Source organism: Megalops cyprinoides, chromosome 8 (assembly GCF_013368585.1).
Source record: "Megalops cyprinoides isolate fMegCyp1 chromosome 8, fMegCyp1.pri, whole genome shotgun sequence".
Classification (NCBI taxonomy): Eukaryota; Metazoa; Chordata; class Actinopteri; order Elopiformes; family Megalopidae; genus Megalops; species Megalops cyprinoides.
Window position 1 is genome coordinate 26,870,993 of NC_050590.1, and position 20,599 is coordinate 26,891,591.

General features: G+C 37.7%; 1 protein-coding gene across 7 annotated transcripts; it reads right to left on the bottom strand.

Annotated features, from left to right (window-relative positions):
* Positions 1–638: 638 nt before the first annotated feature.
* Positions 639–20,111, bottom strand: pax6b (paired box 6b). 7 transcript variants are annotated; one of them, XM_036534927.1, is made up of 15 exons: positions 19,671–20,111; positions 16,859–17,004; positions 13,634–13,702; positions 13,331–13,384; positions 12,166–12,189; positions 9,622–9,752; positions 9,089–9,130; positions 8,784–8,999; positions 8,293–8,458; positions 3,418–3,576; positions 3,086–3,168; positions 2,804–2,954; positions 2,364–2,476; positions 1,865–2,015; positions 639–1,445 (listed from the first exon to the last, which is right to left on the bottom strand). In XM_036534927.1, the coding sequence occupies exons 4-15, from the start codon at positions 13,341–13,343 to the stop codon at positions 1,360–1,362; spliced, it is 1,335 nt and encodes a 444-aa protein (XP_036390820.1). In that variant the 5' UTR covers positions 13,344–13,384; positions 13,634–13,702; positions 16,859–17,004; positions 19,671–20,111; the 3' UTR covers positions 639–1,359. The 7 variants fall into 7 exon arrangements, with proteins under 7 accessions (XP_036390820.1, XP_036390822.1, XP_036390819.1 ...); XM_036534929.1 differs by lacking the exon at positions 19,671–20,111 and adding an exon at positions 17,152–17,340 and having other exon boundaries at positions 13,634–13,698; XM_036534926.1 differs by lacking the exon at positions 19,671–20,111 and adding an exon at positions 17,152–17,340.
* Positions 20,112–20,599: the final 488 nt, after the last annotated feature.

A 20,599-nucleotide genomic window follows, 5' to 3' on the forward strand; every position in this document is an offset into this window, starting at 1 on the left:
ACTGGGACACTAGTATACTGTACAAAATGATTTTTATAGTTTTCACAAAATACATTTAGAAAGCTCCTTTTTAAATAAAATTAAATTGAAATATTTAAGAGACAGTAGTATAGACTTTTCATCAACGCAATTTACTGATGCAGGAACCCCCTTTGTCTTTTTTACGGTGTGGGTACACACCAAAATATGATTCACAGCATGGAAGACCATGCTAAAGACGCACTTCTTTTTCAATCATAAATAAATGACTGTTTGATTAGCCTACTGTTAAACATACTTGAAGCCAATGTAAAAGAACTGAAGGTGTTTACAAAATTTGTAACACAACACTATATTATAAAGAAAGTTGTGTAATAAATGAAATACAAAGGCTTTGGTCTGTTTTTACAATCAACAATGGTTAATTCTGATATGTAGCTGTAAACAACTTTCAAACACTTATGTTTAAAATTCTTGCAAGCATTTTTCTTATCAATTATAGGAATGAAATTTTTCTAGTTGCACAAAAAGAATTTGACTGTAAAACACTATAGTACAGCTATATCTACAGTAAGAACAATTAACTTGTACCTGACCCAAAGAAATGTATTATGATGCATGAAAATGTGTATAAAACATCTATAGAATATTCTGGGAAATATAAATGAAATTAACTTTATTATAGAAATCATTCTGGGAGATTTCTAGGGAAGACAAATACTTACATTTTCGACATAAACAAACTGGATTATATCGAAGACACAATCTACCATTTAGCTACCAAAGGTTTTTTTTTCCACTTCCTTGTCAGCAGTTATCACTTTCAACATACACTTTGCCTGCCAACAAACTTCAGAAAAAACCAACAGATAAAGGGGCTTACACACAGCTAGTGTCTCTTCTTCCTGCTCTGCATTGGAATGATACGAGCTTGCTTCGTCGGAATCCACAATCTGTACAATGACTTGTAGAAGTACTCGATATAAGTTGATAAAAACTATTCATGGCAGAATCTCGCAGGTTGTCCTTTTCAACAGGTGCAAGACCAAGTCAGTCTGACAGTCCATCCATAGTTGTTCTTGTTTTCATCATAACATACAAATGGCCATATACAAATACACCAAAAATGACTTAAGTTGGAAACTGAAAACGAAGATAGTTTTGTTCCATTTAGGATATAACACCTGGCACTTTACAGAGGTCCATTTTTTCATTTTCTTTTTTTCCCTAGTTGTTGTGTGCCAAGAATTCTAGCACAGGGCACAACAATCCCAGTACAAAAATGTCTCTTTCAAAGTCTCTCTTCTCTTCTTTCTTTGTAAAATACTGCTGGACAGCCCACTTTCAATGAAAAGTCACAAAGTGAAGTAGCTCTTTTCTTTACTGTAGTCTTGGCCAGTATTGAGACATGTCGGGTTCACTGCCTGGAACTTGGACAGGGACAGATACTCCAGGGGAGATGAGACCTGAGAGAAAAACAGAAGAAACAATGTGTAAGTGTAAATGCAACACACATTCTGATAAAACCCACACTGTATAATGCAGGTATTAAATAACATGCCCACTGATACATTATCATAATTGGGTAAATATGTGAAATGGAAATGTCGCACTGCCTAACAATATTTAAATAATAAGTTGCCACACAGCAGATTTTAAAAATAAATTTGTATGCCATTTCAATTTTTGTATAAGTTGACCAAGACATGTTAGATGAATGAAAGAAAATAAATGCAATATGGAGAAACAATTGATGAAATGTAGGGAGATATACATATGGCACTACCCCCTATGTTAGAGAAGGTGGCAGATTGTGAAATGAATACTTAATTCATTTGTTAACCTTAGTATCACCAAGCAAGTAAAAAGTGAGTTTTCTGCCTACCTGTTGAGGTGGTACCAGAAGTGGCCATTGATTGGCTGTTCATATGTGCCTGCATATGTGGGGGCGTGTATGTGTCGTAGCTCCGCCCATTCACTGAAGGACTGGTGGGCAGCATGCAGGAATAGGAGGATGTCTGGCTGGGCACTGGGGGCTATGAGGAGAGAATATATATTAGCTTCTAGACTGTTAAGGCTTTTGCCTTCTATATATTTTCCAGTCTATAGCTGTTAACACTGATGTTTGTAGTACTACAAAGCACTACAAAAAATCTGAAATAGAAACAGCCAACACTTTCACACTAGAATAATTAATATTACCTCTGAATATTAAGTAAACAAAGGTAAATAGGCTTGGTGACAGATACTGTCATATTTGATTATAGTATTCTTTTTTTATACTTTCTGGATATCCGTTCAAAGGAACAACACAGATCAGATTTACAGCCTAGAGACACTCATTCTGTTGGGTTTCTATTCTCACATTTGTGTGATTTACTCACTTGCATAGGCAGGTTGTTGGCCATGGTGAAGCTTGGCATGGGTGGCAGAGCGCTGTATGTGTTTGTGAGAGCTGTGTCTGATCTGCCCAACATTGACCCTGATGTGAAGGACACTGTGAAAAGAGGGAAAGAAATCATGGGTGAACTGAAGTGAAAAAAAATTAAGTCTTTAAAATGGGGATCATGGCATTTTAGGAGATTCTCAAATGCTGTGGACTGTATTCTCAAACACATATCAACAAACACAAACACACAATTGCTTTGGCAAAATGCAAAATGTATGGTTCTCAATGACTAAGGACCTGACTTTCACAACATTAATATTGATTTTTTGTTGTATATACTCTAACAATCAAATGCCTGTGTATGTTTTTGCATAGTGTAAAGAATATTTCTCTGTATGAATGCTTTTGGCTTCCATGGGGTTAGTGCACTCTCACCTGGCGTTGTAGGCTGTGGGATGGGCTGGTAAACACTAGTACTAAAGCTGCTGCTAATGGGAATGTGACTGGAGGAGTTGCTGGCTTGTCTCCGCTGATTTCTGAGTTTCTCCTCTCTCCTCCACTTCGCTCTCCTATTAGAAAACCACACCTGAAAACACATGAAGATTACAAACTGTTAGCTACCTGCAAACTGTTGCATTAGCTAAATTACAGTGGTTTAGAGTTGTCCTACGGAGACTGTGTTTCACACCTTGATAAGTCACAAGTGTATGAACTCACCTGTATTCTGGCCTCTGGGAGGTCAATTTTTGCAGCCAGTCTTTCCCTTGCGAACACATCTGGATAGTGAGTTCTTTCAAATTCTGAAAGATAACGTCATGAATGTCAATGGTGAAGCTATCATGTACAGAGTAAATATCTTACTGACTTGGATTTTGAAGTTCTCTTCCCAACAGAACACAAATAAAAATGAAACAAAAAATAGAATCTCTTTGTGAATTATGATGAGTCAAGTAATCCATGTATTACCTAAGTGCTTCTTCAGATGAGTAAATAAAATGTATGTGGTCCCTATACAAAACAGAAGGTATGATGGCAGCATAGCCATTTACCTTTTTCCAATGCTTCTATCTGCTCTTGGGTAAATGAGGTGCGATTTCTCTGCAACTTTCTTTTCAGCTGAAGTCTCATTTGGGTCTCATCTGAGTCCTCCCCATTTGAACTGATGGAGTTTGTATTTTCACCTCCCCCATCCTGTTGCTGGCAGCCGTCTGTAAAATAAGGAAATGCATCAAAACAAGCACTTGTTTTGTAGTTTTCAGTTTCATGTAGCTGTAGCCATAGCTATATCTAGTATGTTTGCTGGGGAATCACCAAATACGACATGTCTGTGTAGTGGTCCATAAAACATGTAAAGGCCTGTTGTAAACACAGTCAGCCAGATACTTTTGTCATTAGCATAATTAGCTGTCCATTAACAATGTTAGTTAAAACATGGTCATTCAGGTTGGAATTAAAATAACTGCTCAATACTGCATGTTTTGAGTCCTTCAAAATTAAAGGAAGTAACCTAACTCATTTTGTCCTACTCTGCAGTTATATGCTTGTTTAAGGTAAAATGTATTTCTCTTTAAACTGCTGCTGTTGTTGGCTTAAAGCTTTTTTCCATTTTAGACTTGCTCAGAAGAGCAGTGGGACAAGAGTTGGCTTCTTCTAGGTTATACATTCCAGCAGAACTATCTGCTTTCCTTTTAAACCCAAACAACATTTTATTTGAATGATCACAATTTTCTGCTATTTTAGCACCACCAGATTGTAAAATATTGTGGGAAAATATTCTTGTTAGCTAGCTGCCTCAACTGAGGATCTTTTATCACCACTTAACAATGGCTGACTTACTCAAAGGGTTAAGAGAAATGTGACAAAATGTGGTAGAACCTTTTCAGGCCCTTCTGAAATGTTTTAAAACTCAAACTTTCTCCCCCTTTTAAATAGTGCAAGTCTTCAATGGTAGTCACCATATGGGCGTTTGTAGACCCATTGAGGTGACCACCAACACTTGAATAGAAGGAGCTCCTTTTCACAATGACACAATGCCAGCAGAGTAAGGGAAACTATTAAACTCTCGGGCCAGGGAGGGTTGGCAAACTTTCGTGGGCAGAATTTTGAGAACACAATTGGAGGAGGCAACAAAAGGATTCTCTCGAAGCATGCAGTGCTCTGCATTGTAGCACGAGGATCCCAGTCAACAGACTTTTCAGTTCAGTATGTTAACCTTTATGCACTACTATCATTAATCACTGTCCCCTGGGTCGGCCCGTTCAACGCCAGTTAGGATTTATACCTTCTATAGGGAATGGGAGAAAAACACCCAGAACACCGTGAATAGGACGTCTCTATTCTCAGTCCCTGTTAGTTCAGTGAAGGCTGCCGAGAAGACAAGTGCGATGGTTTGATTGAAGCTTCGACCCGCCACGGTGTTTGTACATTTATATAACGCAGAATCGCTAATACCGAAATTTGAAAAGGTATTACAAACAAAAAGGTGTGGGGACGGTGTTGAACTAGTGTATACAGTTAAATACTTTTAGACTTCATGAGGATATTTCGGTGTGATTGTTTTATTGATTAATTAAAAGATTTAGCGGTCATGTCATCAAAGTCAGTTATTCTACATGAATCATGGCATTTAATTCAGTGGTGGAATGCACAAGTTGTGACGTTCATCGGTAAATTCACGTTCGACACTGGAATAATTCAACCATCTGAGGTGAGAGTGGCGTATATGCATAACCTGAAAGGCTGACACCAGCATTCAATATTACCAGCCACGTTGTATAATAGGCCTACATGAAACGTAATTGGTTTTAACCAGTGATTCAAAACATATGTTTTAAGTAGGCTATACTTTCTCTGTAACGAGTTATACAGCCCTGTGCAGCTATCGATTCAAAACTCAACACAATATTTAATATGTAGATGGCTATATGTAGTGAGAAGAAATAAATAAGGACCGACAGACAATTAAGTTATCTTCTTTTAATGTCTCTTTCTTTCTGAAAGACCCGAAAAGAAAGCTTTTCAATAGCCTGTGTCTGCGCTATTACTTTTCTAGGGCTAATCCGTAAAAAGTAGTGAATGTGTGTCCTATTATCCCACAGCCAGACCAACTGACGCGGGTTTTAGGATTTGTTTTCTTAAAAAAAGACGCTGGGAAATAAAATCATTCCTTAGTATGGTAGTGTCTTAATCAGTGAGGCGGAAAACAAGCAAAAAAGATAGCAAACCAATTGCGGCACCTTTCAGCCATAGAGGCCGGATCAAAACATTCTAGAGCCCCCTGAAAGAGAAAGTGTCTAAATCCTATAGACGGCTTTAGTGTTGTATAAGAAAAAAAGATAAGAAAAAACTGCCATGCTGATCCCTAAAATACTAAATCGCTGGAGAGTTTTTTTTCCTTCTTCTCCTTGTAGAGTTTCTCTTTTTGGGTCCTGTCACTCCCAATGTATCCATTATTTTATTCACCGTTGCGTGGCATTTATCAGATTGCGACCATATTTGTCCCCCTCTGAGACCTAACCTTGCCTTATGCTTTTGTGGTAATGGATTCTTAAAGCCTCCTAAAACACACTCCATGCGATGAAAGAATTCAGACTGATATTAATATACCCCTTCCCTGTTAATTTTACAAATGCTAATACTTTCAAAGGAAAGATAAATCCCTTAAAGGATTAATATATTCGCATGAATTTATGATAATAAATCATTGACACCTTCCAAATAGTATTCAAGATAACTGGGACAGGTTTCATTCAGTAAATCTATAAGTGGTTCAAACATGTCAGTCAGATTCTGTACATTAAACTATAAATCACCGCTGTGGTTGTTTATGTGCTATAATGATAATGAATTACACTTATGTATGTCTTTATCCATGGACCTGAAAACATGTAACTGTAAAGGGGCTCACGGCAGCAACAACTATTATTATTATTATTATTATTATTATTATTATTATTATTATATTGTTGTTGTTGATGTTATTGAAAAATTACATCTACAAATGAAATCCGCCAATATTAATCATCTGAAACATCTGACCGTTATTCAGATTTAAACTGTATTATTAGTTAACAACCTTTCATGTCATTTTGAGAGGCCCCGTTTTATCTAGCAATGGCCAGCAACTCATTAGCAGCAGCGGGAGGGTTTACTTTATTAATTTAAATGGCAATGAATAAAATGAGGGAACCCTATTGCTGATTTAGTGGGACTGTGCCTCAGGGCTTCTAGTGACTAACAAGGCTTGAGAGCCTTTAACTAGCCTCTAAAATACTTCACTGCAGTGCTTTTGTCGTGTTTTCTCGTTTAAATTGTTTCTTGTGTATATATATATATATATATATATATATATATATATATATATATATATATATATATATATATATATATATAATGGCACTATTAAATACACCAATGGCCTACGCCATCACATTCCATATGACAAACAAATATAATTTCATTTCAGTTCTCATATCTTGCACTTCTAAATGTATGTGTTCTTCAACATTTACATTGATTTTTGAATAAAATAAATATTGTCTTTTTTCGACAGTCTATTCTTACTTACTTTCTTGTAGGCCTTTAAGCGCACCGTAGGAACTATGATTTCAGTATAACTTGATGTTGCGTAATATAGACCAATGTCTGTCCTCACATCTAGCATTGTGTGAGTGAATTGGCTTTTGCTTTAATTATGTATGTTGAAGACAATATAAAGCAACTGTTGTTGTACTTAAGATCGATCAACTGTGGAGATGTTCTAAAACGCAGCCGGCAGACATTCTAGGCAGGTGCTCTGATAGTGCCTATTGTTGAGGAAACGATCCAGTATTCAATAGGCAGATATTATACAGAGACCAAAAACTGTTCTCTTTATCTTTATAGTGTCCATCTTATATTGTTTAATATTCTTAAAACTGACGTGTCTAATTGGCATGCGGTACCATATCGTGTCCAGGGGTCTCCGGTGGAACATTTCTACAGCTGTCTCCTCCAACTAGACGCTTATTCATGTCGCCTTAATGAGAAACAAAACGTTCTCTAATGAGCAATTACATAGCGACAGAATTGTTCCCATAACAAATTCTTGCGTGTGACAGAAACATCCTTTGTACAGATATCCCGCACACTGTTTCTGATTTTTTTTCCCTTTCAGGGGTGGGGGTGGGAGAAGGAGGCCAAATGCAGATAGCTGTATGCACACTTCTACTGAAAAGATGGACCGCAGTCACGCAGTCTTAATTCATAGAGCGGAAGTACTGAAATTCCTGGCTAACCTGCATGTAGAGTAACCTGACATGCATTTTTCCAGAATGATGATTTGTCGCGATGATGATGATGATGATGATGATGAACTCCCCTGCGATTAATTTTGAATGGCGTCGCTTCAGTATTAACTGTAAACTACATTGAAATCAAATAAACTATACCCTACATTCCCACGCTGGTGCGCTAAGTAAACAATTAACAGAAACAAAAAAAAAACAGTTAAAAGCGGAAAAGGATTTTTAAAGAAAATTATTTAAAATAAATTATTTAAATATAAATTATATTATATTATATTATATAAATAATATTTTATATATTAAATATAACTATATTCTTATTATTGTTATTATTATTATTGTTATTATAATAATAAAAATCATTATTGTTATAAGGTGTAGTATTGTTAGTGTTGGTATCAGTGATACAGCATTATGCTATGCAATACGATATAGGCATTTAATGATAGGAAAGAAATCATTACGTCATATTCGATATTGCGTCATAAGGTTTTTCTGAGAGTACATTATTATTATTATTATTATTATTATTATTATTATTATAACATCTGTCAGAAATGTTGATACTTTAATATGCGGTTGGATGAGTGAGCAGCGAGTTTTTCACACCTATTGTTAATGACCAGTAATCGGCTTTACCTTGGTTCGGCTGTCCTGGCACCGAGGTTCCGGGGTACCAGCCCGGCCGGGTCCCCCATGTCCCTGTTTGACCGTTCAGCATTCTCAACTTGTCATACATGCCATCTGCACCCATCTGTTGCTTTTCGCTAGCCAGGTTGCGGAGGACTCTGTTTATCGATGACACCTGAAAGACGAAACCAAAATGTTTCACATTAATCAAAAGGCGCTCCCCGTGATGTGACGGCACGCTGGCATGCAGTGCAATGAATACTTACACGCGCATTATAATCTTTTGCGCTATTATAGAAGCAAACAATTACAACTGAATTGGAAATAAAACCCCGGGCGCTTAGAACGTACTTCACGTAAATGTCGGTATGAGGAAGCACGCATTTTTACTAGAAATTGTACTTTCTCAGTATGGAGTGCAAACCCCCATTCGGGGCAATGTTATTTCGAGACCTGAATTGGCTGAAGTTGAGAACTCATAAGCTATTAAATAGACTTACACTGGGTATATTGTCGTTGGTACAGACACCCTCTGATAGCAGTCTGTCTCGGATTTCCCAGGCGAATATCGAAGGGCACTCCCTCTTGTACTGAGCGATTTTGCTGACCACTTCGGGTGTTGCTACTCTTGGTTTGCTACCCCCGATCGCCCTGGGTCTGATCGAGCCTGTTTCATAGTATCTACCCAGGATTTTACTCACACACCCATTTGACACCTGAATAGAAAACAATAGACACAAATCACATACATTATTTAAGACTAATATGAAATGTATAAGTATGCGTCAAACAATGTTAAGCTTACGTTTTCATTGTCCAGCACTTGGACTTTTGCATCAGCATGGGTCTATAACACAAAAAATATACCTTAAATGGTACGAGAACTTATTATGCACTTTCTAAAAATGCATCTGTCCTTCATAATATAAACCATATATAATCGAATTAAAATGTATGAGGTATGAAACTGGGCAATGGCATTACAATTTTAATTAAATGCACATCACACCACGAAAGTCTACAATCATGATTTGAATGAAATGTGTATGCATCGTTTAAGATGAATTCACACCATTTCTGTTTGTTTGGTTCGAAATGAATTGGTAATTAAGGTACTGATAAGAAAAGAGTCTGATGGAATGTTTGCAGGGATTATACAAAGATATTTTGACAACCAAAATGTTAAAGCCGCAATTATAAGCAGACAGGAATCTTGTTTAACGGAGCCATCTACTATTAGGTGTCTTACTTTTGATTTGGTTTGTTTTGTTTTGAAAACACTCACATTTAAGGATAATATTTTACTGTGTCAGACTTAAAAATACGGTCTCTCGTCACCTGCAGAATCCTGGAGATATCGCACGGCCGCGCGCCACTGTGAGCAAGCTCGACTATTTTCTGTCTCGTCGAATCCGGCAATGGTCTGCCATTGACAAAGACACCACCAAGCTGATTCACACCACTGTGACCTAGACGGAGACAGGAAGGGTGCTGCTTATTCCATGCATTACCCAACAATACTGTAAAGAAAACCTACAGTTTAAAATTTAAACACCGACACACAGCGATGTCAGGTACAACTGTTTAATATTAAAAACAACAATATTAAACATTTAATGCACCATCAAAACATATTATTTGACAACTTTTTACAAAACCCCAAATTAAGCATGACCCAAAGAAAAATCACTTTAAAACGAGCGTATAATTGTCGGCATTTTCCATAGTAACATACTTGCAGCTGCACTCAAGTTGCTCATTAGGCAGCCATTATCCTCCAATACAACAGCCTTAATTCTACACATGCTGAACATCGATTAGGCGAAAACAGCCTCTGATGATCTGGAAAGAGCATCCCTATCCTACTGAGTCCAGATAAGTGCTATATAACGGAAAGACGCTTTGGCACAACGCTTCATACAGAGATTATGGCATATTTGATTTACATCAATGTAAAAGTTATATGTGCACAGATGTATCCATTATGTCGTTGATATTAAGCAAACCAAAGCTTCCATAAATGTTTTCTAAAAACGCAATATATAAACTATTTACTTCGATCATAGCAACCATATCCAGCGTAAGAGAGTGCAAAAAGGCTACAATAAGAAGCCAAACCTGAAGCCAAATAGAAAAGAATCCTCCCTGGAGTAGCATTGCTTGTCCTCCGCTCCCTTCCCTCTGAAGCCTCTCGTTAAATTGACTCCAAGAGCACAAGCTCCTTAGCAATAAATAAGCTCCAAATATAGAAGAGGGGGAAAATATGATGAGCCTGCCTGACATTTGTCTTTAAAATAAAGCTAGCTGCACGTCAAGTTTGAGCTTAATTTCTGGAAATAGGCGGAAGTCGCCCTGGATCATGCATGGAAGGCTAATTGAAAAGATCAGTTGGAGCACTTGTGGCAGGCATGTCACTTTATGACACTGCTCTGCTTTTGAAAATCGCATCGTCACGACAAATAGTAGCATGATAAAACGACCCTTTCTGTCTGCATTTGGATATCACTCAGACTAAATTGGACTCTACTCATTTACCCTTCAAGGGAAGCTTCATTTTATGGTAGCCAAGGGCTGTGCGCGGGCACGACAATAGGGGCGCGCTTCACCCTTTAATATATTAAAAGTGACGTCCAGTTTTTTCTTGTTACTACTAAGCAACAAACCTACACAGCGATTATTTACATTCATATTTTGTATCTTCAGGAGGATATCACTTTTTGTATGCTGCTATGCATACGATGCAATTGATACCTAGAATAATAAAGCGATTTAAAATTAAATAACGCGCAAGCCAGGTGCCAAATAACCAGACTTATTCTTATTTACTCTCATTTTACTGGAAATGCTAAAGGTTATGGCCGCATAAATGTTGTGTTATGTGTAATAATCTTTCTACATCCACAACAGTGGACACGAATAATCGAAAATCCACCAGCATCTTTTTTTCCTCTCTGTAATTCTGGGATTAGTTGGATTTAATTGTCTCTTGGGTTTAAACTGTTGTGCACGGATAATATATTGCAGATTTATGGGCGTGGAACCCTCATCCTTATGGTTTTCAAATAAATCCCCTTTGGTCAATGAAACAGTCAGATAAGAATATAAAATCAAACTTTCACTCAGAAGGTTAAGTCTTAATCATTATATAATTCCCCACGGTGAGTGGTGTCTATCTCTCCCGGTGGCAATGATTATGCGCCTTGTATTCTATTCCTAGTCAACTAATAGGAAAGCATATGGTGTCAATTTGGATGCTCCGTACCATATACACCCAGGAGTTATTAGCACAAAAGCCTGGAGAGCCAACCGCGACCTTTAAACAAACTAAAGGCTCACCCGAATAATATCTCCTCCGCTGTTCGCACTGGAAATAACACACCACTACATAGTGGCACGCCTTTAACATCAATAGCGGGGCAATTGCGGCCAAGGATATGACAATACTTTTATGATGTGCTGTGTAAAAAAACATAATCTGAATACAAATAAATCAACTCAATGAACAGACGTAATTTCCAACACAGGATGCGATGGAACAAATCCATGCAAATCCTAAAATACACCGATTCAAGAAATATAATTTTAGAAGGTTTCTTAATTGTTTTGATATTAAAACATAAATATCAAACCACTTCAAGGCTGAAGTATTTCAACATTATTTGCCCTACTTTAGCTGATCTGGATTCAAGCGTTTGGTTTGGTCGGAAGCTTTTCATGTGAATTAGCTTTGCCTCTTTCGTGTGAATTTGTCAGTAATTTTATTTATTTTTCGCTTTATATGTGGAGGCGGTACATGATCAAGACAATGCATTAGCAGATTATAACACATAACACAAATGTTCAACTAATGTGAAGAGAATCTGAGGAAATCATTCCACACACCTTCGTTACAGATGTCATACACCTCTTGTCCAGCATTAAGAAAGAAAATATGTTTATCTTTTATTGTTATTCTCCCAACAACGACATGGCAATATTAATAACTACACTGAAAAGACTTACATTAAACAGTCCATTATAAGTCAGTGCATATTACAGTAAAATTGTGAAGGAGTGCGATTCTCTGTCTTGATACCGCACCAAGATATATGCAAATTACGCATCAAATCGAATGTAAGTTTTGGTCCTATTTATTCATATAGCAGGCCTGGTCTGTTTCATCAGACTACATTATTTCACTCCCAGTCTGTGTTAACTGAAATCTACATAAAACATGATTCGTATTCCTTCAGTTTCATGCAATGTCCATTTCCGCACAGCTAATGGAATATGCGACTTGGCAGCCAATCCTAACATTAATTCAGACGGTCCTGCAATTATTTAATATCAACTCAAGCAGAAACAAAAATCTCTGTTTTATCTCTCTCTCTCTCTCTCTCTCTCTCTCTCTCTCTCTTTCTCTCTCTGTCTTTCTCTCTTTCTCTCTGAAATCCATTGGATATGTAATGCTAAAGTAGACAGAAAAATATAATCATTGTCGTTCATTTAACAAATGTTTTTTACAGTTAATTGCAGACTGCAAGTGTCTAACAAAAAAAATGCATTGGGCCTACTCATACATGGTCGGGCAGCCTCTTGCAATAATCACCCGCAGAGGTGAGGAAACTGTAACATGAGCAATCGCTAAGAAATGATTTTTGATTGTAAGGACTCACCGTAGATTAACAGTATGCACAGCGCATCAAGGCCGAACTTCTAGTGCAGAGAGCCCACATGGCCTCACAAGTCGCTCGACTAAAATGCTCCCTGCGACTACTTACATGTGAACACCACAAGCAAAGAGCTTTCTAAGAAAAGGCCACCACCTTAAACAAGCCCAATTTTAAAGTGAGTAAAAACTTCTTTAGACGTTAGGTTGCACTCAAATAACTATACATGTGTCTTCGTAATAATCGTTCTTTCTGGCTGCCTCTCAGCCTGTAACATCATATCAAGACAATCTCTGCCAGCTCTGCTTGCTTAAACGTTTCTAATACATCCTGAACTGCTGCTAGATACCTTCATGTGTACTTATTATGAAGCGTATAACAGAAAAATCTTCACTTACTGTTCTGCATCATGGAGGCTACGCCAGATTCCCACGTGGTTCGGTTATAGTATTCTATTAGTCATAAAGAAACAATAATAGTGATCAGTGTTTGACATTTTACAGTGTTAAGGATATTACAGTTTTAAGAATGTATATTTACACAAATTACCACTTGTGTACGTATTCATACAATAAAGAAAATAACGACGGGTGATTTATACATTAATAACCATGTTGATTAAGAATTCACATTTCTTGGTATTTGATCCATATAAATTTGCACAACACCTTTATTAATAAATTTCACTTATTAAAACTTGCCTTGAGTTGACTGTCCGCTTAAAACAATTTAACGAGTCTCTCATCTGCCGTTCACTAGTTAATGTCTTCCTAGGACAAAGCAAAACAGTATATTAGTACACTTTTATCGAAGATTACTTTCTATATTTTAAACAATATTAATGGAAATTTGTATTATGTTATTATGATGGCTAATGCATACATTTGAGGGGATTTATAAATGTTTTCAATATTTATAACTAATATTTTTTTTTCAAACTGGAAAAAAAAACTTTTTTAAAGGGCATACTTGTTAGAATTTTTAGGTTGAGTTGATCTTTGAAAATGACTTCACTGAGGCCACTTGCTCGGACTTTCACGCTTGTGTTTACTATTGTCATTAGTCGTCTGTGTCTAACTCGTGGGCCGCGGCTAATTTAAACTTTTGCCTTTTGCTCGAAGTTATACTTGTGGTCGTGCCAAACTCTGATCTACGCAGAGGTCACTGAACAGCTTTTATTTTATGCCATGTTTTTTTTTTTTCGTTTTAAATAGTTTAAAACCATCGCAATTTTATGTAGTCCTTACGTCCTCTTTAGATCCCCTCGTTTAAACTGTACTGTGACACACGCTGTCTACCTCGCCTCACTGCTCTGAAAAGTAACGATCGGGAGGGGGTGAAGGCTATGCAACAAAGGCCGCTGAATTTAAACAATGGCTTCCTTTCTGCTCCTATACTAAAACCCAGAGAGCAAAACTCCGGCTCCCTAACTAGCCACACAGCTTCCAACTAAACGTACCAACAACTCTCTAGAATACAAAGAGCTGAAGGGACCCCCCCCCCCCCACACACACACACACACACACCCCATAACCACACACACACACACACAGACTCCCCCCGCCACTGTTCACTGGTGTCTGCCATGACCCGATGCCCGTACCCCAATGCTTTTTTGTTTGTCTCGTTTTGGGAAATAGAAACGTAATTTCTTGTTATAAATATCTAGAGGTAATTGTGTTACTGGTGTGGGTTGTTAAGGGTTGTAAAAAGATACAACAGCGCAGTAGGGCGCTCAATTGGAAAAAGACAATTGCAATAAAGAACCCATTCAATAGGTTTTGCTAAAAAGGAGGCCAGTGAAGAAATAGCCAGAGCTTTCATTTGCTCCGTTAACACAAGAAAAACTTGCAGACGGTGTGTTAGTCTGTGCATTCACAAATAAATACATACACACAGGCATACATCCTGAAAAATAGTTTTTAAATGCAAAATAATCTCTATCATCGAACAGTGAAAAGGCCCTGTAATACTCTTAAGAATGATAAATGTTTACATGCTCAAACACAGTCCTCGTGGATCACAGACGGCAGTGATGCATAGAAGAGTGGGCCTACATTGAACGATACTTAGTTAGAAGCATTTGAACCACTAAAAAGTATAACTCAAACACAACATTTTACAGAACTTGTATGAGTGCACTGCACGTTTCCGTGATATTTTACGGTTTACCAGTAATTCAAATTCCATTACATTTCAGTATTTCTCATTATTGTCATGACCATCAAAACCAAAACAGCGCTTCTATAAGGTGCACGTCTTATTGTTGAGGTATTTTCTGTCAATCCCCAAAGCCACTCATGTTAAAACTTTGGTGTTAGTTGGGGTTTAGCTAACGCAATTTTGAACCACAAATTCCACCCGGAAGTACCGTTTCCCTAACCTGATTCAATGCCTGCATTTGTGCGATGTTGTGCTAGTGTGATTAGGCTGCTGTAGCAACGAGGTTGCACTACGCTACGGAGTTAATGATTTGTGTAAAGTTGAAAACGCTTTCCACATTTGATGAGGTTAATTTAGGGCTAATCTGAATTTCTTATGCCATTCGAATCCACAGCTACAATCGTCTTAATTAAACATACCTATTCAGGCCTGTGTATCCCACGTTTACAACATTAAAATGTAGTAATACATCTGTATCTAAACAGTGGCGTGATCGGAAGCTGTGAACATAATTACATTTATATGTCTTAAGTATCTTTGTATTTTAAAGAGTAGCTTGTTTATTTAATTTACAAACTCCCAGTTGTTTTAATTTGTCCACAAATTAATCAAGATAAATAAAAATATTGCCCAAAGTATTTTCTTTTTATGATTGTTTATTCTCGAGTAAAAAAAAAAGAAAAAAAATAGCAGATCTACATGTGGTCAATAACAACAAGATAATACAGCAAAATATCGTATATAGCAATTATTCGTCCGTATAAATGTGTGTATTTGTGCATAAATGGTTTCCATACAGAGTTATAATAAATTAAAATATCTTACATGTGAAATAGAGTTCTGATGTGAATTAGCCTACATTTTACAAGTTATTTTGTCTATTTTTTTCTGCTGAAACATAATATTTTAACATTATTACATAATAATGACAAATGGAATTGTCAGGATGTTTCTCTTTATGTATTGAATTCATGATATCAAACTGACAGTGGATTTTACAGTTCTTGAAATTAAAATATAGCTGTGTGAATAACATGTAGAAAAATCGTATTTATCGGGCCGATTAATAGTCAGTATCATTACTATTTTGCCACAGACATCCAAGTACACCTATTTCAGCGCGGTACTTGTTTTTAAATATCTTCTTTGAAATTAAATTTGGAGCTTATGCTTGAAATTTCGCAAATGATTTTGAAAAGTACCAAGTTCACCGAACGGTTTTGCTGAGACGCTCCGTTGCGTCGTCCGCCTGTATGATTCAACCTGACATCTTTCCACATCGGGTCATTGCGTCTCCATGCTCGGTACTGTTCACTGTCTTGGCCTAATGTGACTTTTTACTCTTTCTTGTCATAAATAAACACTAAGCTATCCCCAAACACCGACAAAATTGAGTTATAGAAGCATATAAACAAGCAACGATGCCAGAATATTAGAGCTTCAAACTACACACCGCAACTCCACCGCGGAGTACGCAAACTCTTCGGCGAAGACACGTTCCTTCCTTAGAGTGTACATACACTGTACAATGCACTTTTTAAAGGTGAGCTTTAATCCATATTTAACCTCAAACTATCTTGTATTTGAATTTTATAATGCAGTTTTATTTGTAATATTTTAAATATTATTTTTTATTTAAAACAAGACGAAATTGCGTGCGTACATTCGGTTGACTAGAAATTCATTTTTGTTTAAACTGAATAATCCGCACTGATTGAAAGGCAGAAATAAACTTTTAGGTCAAGAATGTTATGAGCACTCACCTTTCTGTGGCATCCTGCGCCGCTGTCCAAGCCCTTGTCAATAGTTTTCAGCGCAACAGAAATGGAGCAGAAGTGCTGGTGATTGTCTTCAATGAGTCTGAAGTAAAATAGTTTTTTCCAGTGATCTTGAGTAGAAATGCAAATCCCTGCGAAGGAGACAGAGATTGACAATAAAGTGGGATGTCAGGACTGCGGGGAGGCTGAAAATGTGCGTTCGTGTGTGTGGCTCGAGAGAGAGAGAGAGAGAGAGAGAGAGAGAGAGAGAGGGAGAGAGGTAGAGAAAGAGAGCACACCTATGCTGATTGGTGATGGTAGAAGTGTATTAATGTATGTGTTCCTGGTCTGTGCCTCGCCTCCACTGCTCTTCACTGGCCCATTAGCAGAGCCTGACCTCTGTCATCATCTTCCAGCAAAACACTTCCTCCTGCGCCGCTGCCAGAGCGGGAAACGGGGCTGAGCCAGAGCTCTCTTTTCAAACCCACTAATCACTCCACACATGCAAATGCACTTCTCTCTCTCACACACACCAAATATTGCCTTATGCAAAGCAATTGGATTGCCTCAGAGCTGCCTATTGGACAGCTAGGCTGTTCTCACCGGCTCAATTGGCTCGGTGGTGGGAACGCACAAATGCCTTACTGCTAAAGCCGAAGTTACACATGGAAACGGGACCAAACACGTTGTATGCAGTCTCAGGCAATATCTGTGAGCTACGGTTACATTTTAAATCGTACCTCTTTTTAATTGTTTCAAGTTGTTTTGAAAACATCTACGAGTGAAATTCGTTTATTTTCGATTAATTTGTAAATGCTATGACTGAAAACATGATTATGTTTTATAATTACATGATTTATGATTACATGATTTTTTTTTTTTACTCAGACTCCGGTAGTAATTACCGTTAATAGTTATTTAAAATGAAATGTGTAAACGTGTTTGTCGAAGTTGATAGAAAATATATATATTTAGTAGCATATGTATTTTAAAGTGTAAATAGTTTGTGCTGTCTTATCTGCAACTGGGTGATCTGTTGAATTGAAGGCAGATTTAAGCAGGCCATTGAAAGCTGTGGATAAAATCTATTTACTTTGTGTATTAACTGCGCTCGTAAATAGGCTGTAAGTGTACTTACTAAAACAATCACAAACTTCCCCACGTGCCTTTGTTTACTTTGAGTTCGATATCGCATCTGAGCAGCGGGCTCGTAGTTTCCACTGAGCATGCTATATGGTAAGCGCTTCCACGCCCACCAACCGATTGCCATCTTAATGCGAACCATATTAATTTTAATTTTCAAGAAGTAACGTCACTGCTAAGAATGCCAAAACGTAACACGGGAAGTAAGCAAATGACTTTGTAGCCATGACCACACACCAGAACTACATTTGCTGAATGCCTGACTATTAACGCACACCTCAGTACACTCCAAAGCAACCCCTCAGCGCCGACATTTTAAGTTACACTTCGAGCACCAGTTTCAGCTCAGGGTGTTCCAATCATTTATTTCAGTGTAACAGAGCCGGTCGTAGGGAACGTGAAACGCAGGGGGGAAAGTGTAGCAAAAGGGGGTTAAAAAGGGGGGGGGACAGTATCGGAACGCACGGTGCATGAAATGAAGTCGTGGATGCATACACTTGACTTCTCTTGACATGTGAAAAGTGCTAAAAGTCGGGGCTCATCAATAAACTATCTTGGAAGTGAATAAGAGTCCTGACAACCATTGCATTCCTAACTAAAGTACAATGAGGAGACAAACGACACTGCCAAAGAGTTTGCATCTGAGTGAAAGACCGCCTCAATGGGAGCGGGATAATGAGCCTGGACCGTCATGCACTGTCATCTTGAGTCCTGCAGGGAAGCTGCCACTTCGTCCAGTAATCTAAAGTAACTTGTTCACGTTTTTTTTTTTTTTTATATGTTCTTACCCCGATGTCAAGTCACCTGATGCCGATGACTTATAATTCGCTTTACAACACTGCTTGTTATGAAAACCTACTTCGAAAGGGATCAAAATAAACGATATGGATTTTCCCTTTCACGCGGAGTGTTCCAGTCACGCTATGGCACTCTACGTACAGTCCTTTTCATGGAAAGACGCTGCTGTATATCTGGCAAGAGACTCAGCCAGAGTAAATGTGATCAAACAATCCTCCAAAATTTTACTGCACCTCTTGTTTTGCGCACGGTGGGAAAACATCAGATGTTTCTGCCATATCTTAAAAAAATAAAACAAGAAGAAGATATTTGTTGAGGAAAGCACGGAGATCGAAAATCATCGAAGTAAAACGTATCTATTTGTACAGTGTGAGTATATGATTGTATAGGCTCTATATTTTTCTGCAAAAATAGTGTAGGCTACGTTTGAAGCAATGCCCATTTAGATGAGTCTGGCAGTTGGAAATGGAAGACTTTTTTGTAGATTTATTTTTATACTGCATGCACATGTATACACTAAGAATTTTTTACTGTAACACTATTTTGCAATGCCATGCGTTATCGTATACTGTACACCGTGAAGTCTCTAGCCTTTCTGTTGTGAAATAGTTTGGAAATCTTTATAAATATAACTGGCAATGCAATAACTTAATACAGTATACAAATACCCCCGGCACTGTTACATAGACATGTAAATATACATGTTATTAATTGAATTTACTTAAAGGGGTGAATGGACATCTTTTAAATGAAGTATTATCAGTGGAAATTCATGTACCCATCCGTAGGAAGTTGTGGCTGTGACGTTAAACCTACAGCCATGCTTGTAATTAACAATTACGCTCAGAAAAAGTTGGACACATGTTTAATTACAAACCTCGTTCCTCGTTCTTCACTTCATTGAAGACAGAGATCCCAGAAGAGCATGTCGTGCAGTTCTGCTAGAAACGGTAGCTCCAATAGATGATTAGTTTCTTTGGAAAGCTGTAAATCCGTGCTGTCGGTTTTTTAAAGTGAGTGGAAGCCTTGTTTTTTTAAACCGAAACTGCAGACCGAAAAGTGACAAGGTAATCATCAACTAAATAAGCTTGATTGAAGAGGGACTTGTTAGAAACGATTATTAGAAGAATTTTCTTTTAGTCCATTTAAGGGGAAAACATGGGCAACATCTTCAGGTTACGATTGTGATTTTACAGACTATCAATTAGCCCAATTCGGATTAGTAGCTACTAATGCCGGGCCTTGAAAAGAAATCCTAATCTTGTCGCTATTTTTCCTCCGGGCAAAGTGGTCTTTGTGCCCCCTCTAAAAAAGTTTTAAACAAAAAAAAATCATAAGGGGAGGGAACTGGTGGTGAATACGGCTGACGTCATTCTTGGAGAGAAAAAGGTCTATTAGAAAACATCAACAAAAGAGACTGGGTGCGTTGGCTGCCATTGATTTATCAGGATTTGAGGGAAAGGGGGGCTCGAGAGCCAATGAGAGTACAGGGAGAGCTTTATCATCTCAATAATTCTCTAATTGTAGGGCGGGCGGGTGAGTCTTAGATGGAGAGGGGTAGGTGGGGGAGGGGGTGTCATCGCGCGACCAAAATTCTTTTTGCCTAACTGAACTCTGGAGTTGTTTACAGGTTCATATATGTATTTATAACTAATCGGAGTGATTCGTGTCAGATAAATAGTCGTATAAAGGAGACAAAAGTAATGAAATGGACCATGGAGGCACCTGTCTCCAAACTGAATGACAACTTTTCTGTTTCATAAATTTCCAGAGGGAGCCCTTTCACACACAAAAACTTTCATTGGT

What these genes read in the sequence shown, in the direction of transcription:
- pax6b (XM_036534927.1), bottom strand. An exon ending in TCCCAGAGGCCAGAATACAG is followed by an intron (nt 2,955 to 3,085) that starts GTGAGTTCATAC and finishes ATGTGTTTTCAG; the next exon opens with GTGTGGTTTTCTAATAGGAG. An exon ending in TTCTGGTACCACCTCAACAG is followed by an intron (nt 1,446 to 1,864) that starts GTAGGCAGAAAA and finishes TTTTTCTCTCAG; the next exon opens with GTCTCATCTCCCCTGGAGTA.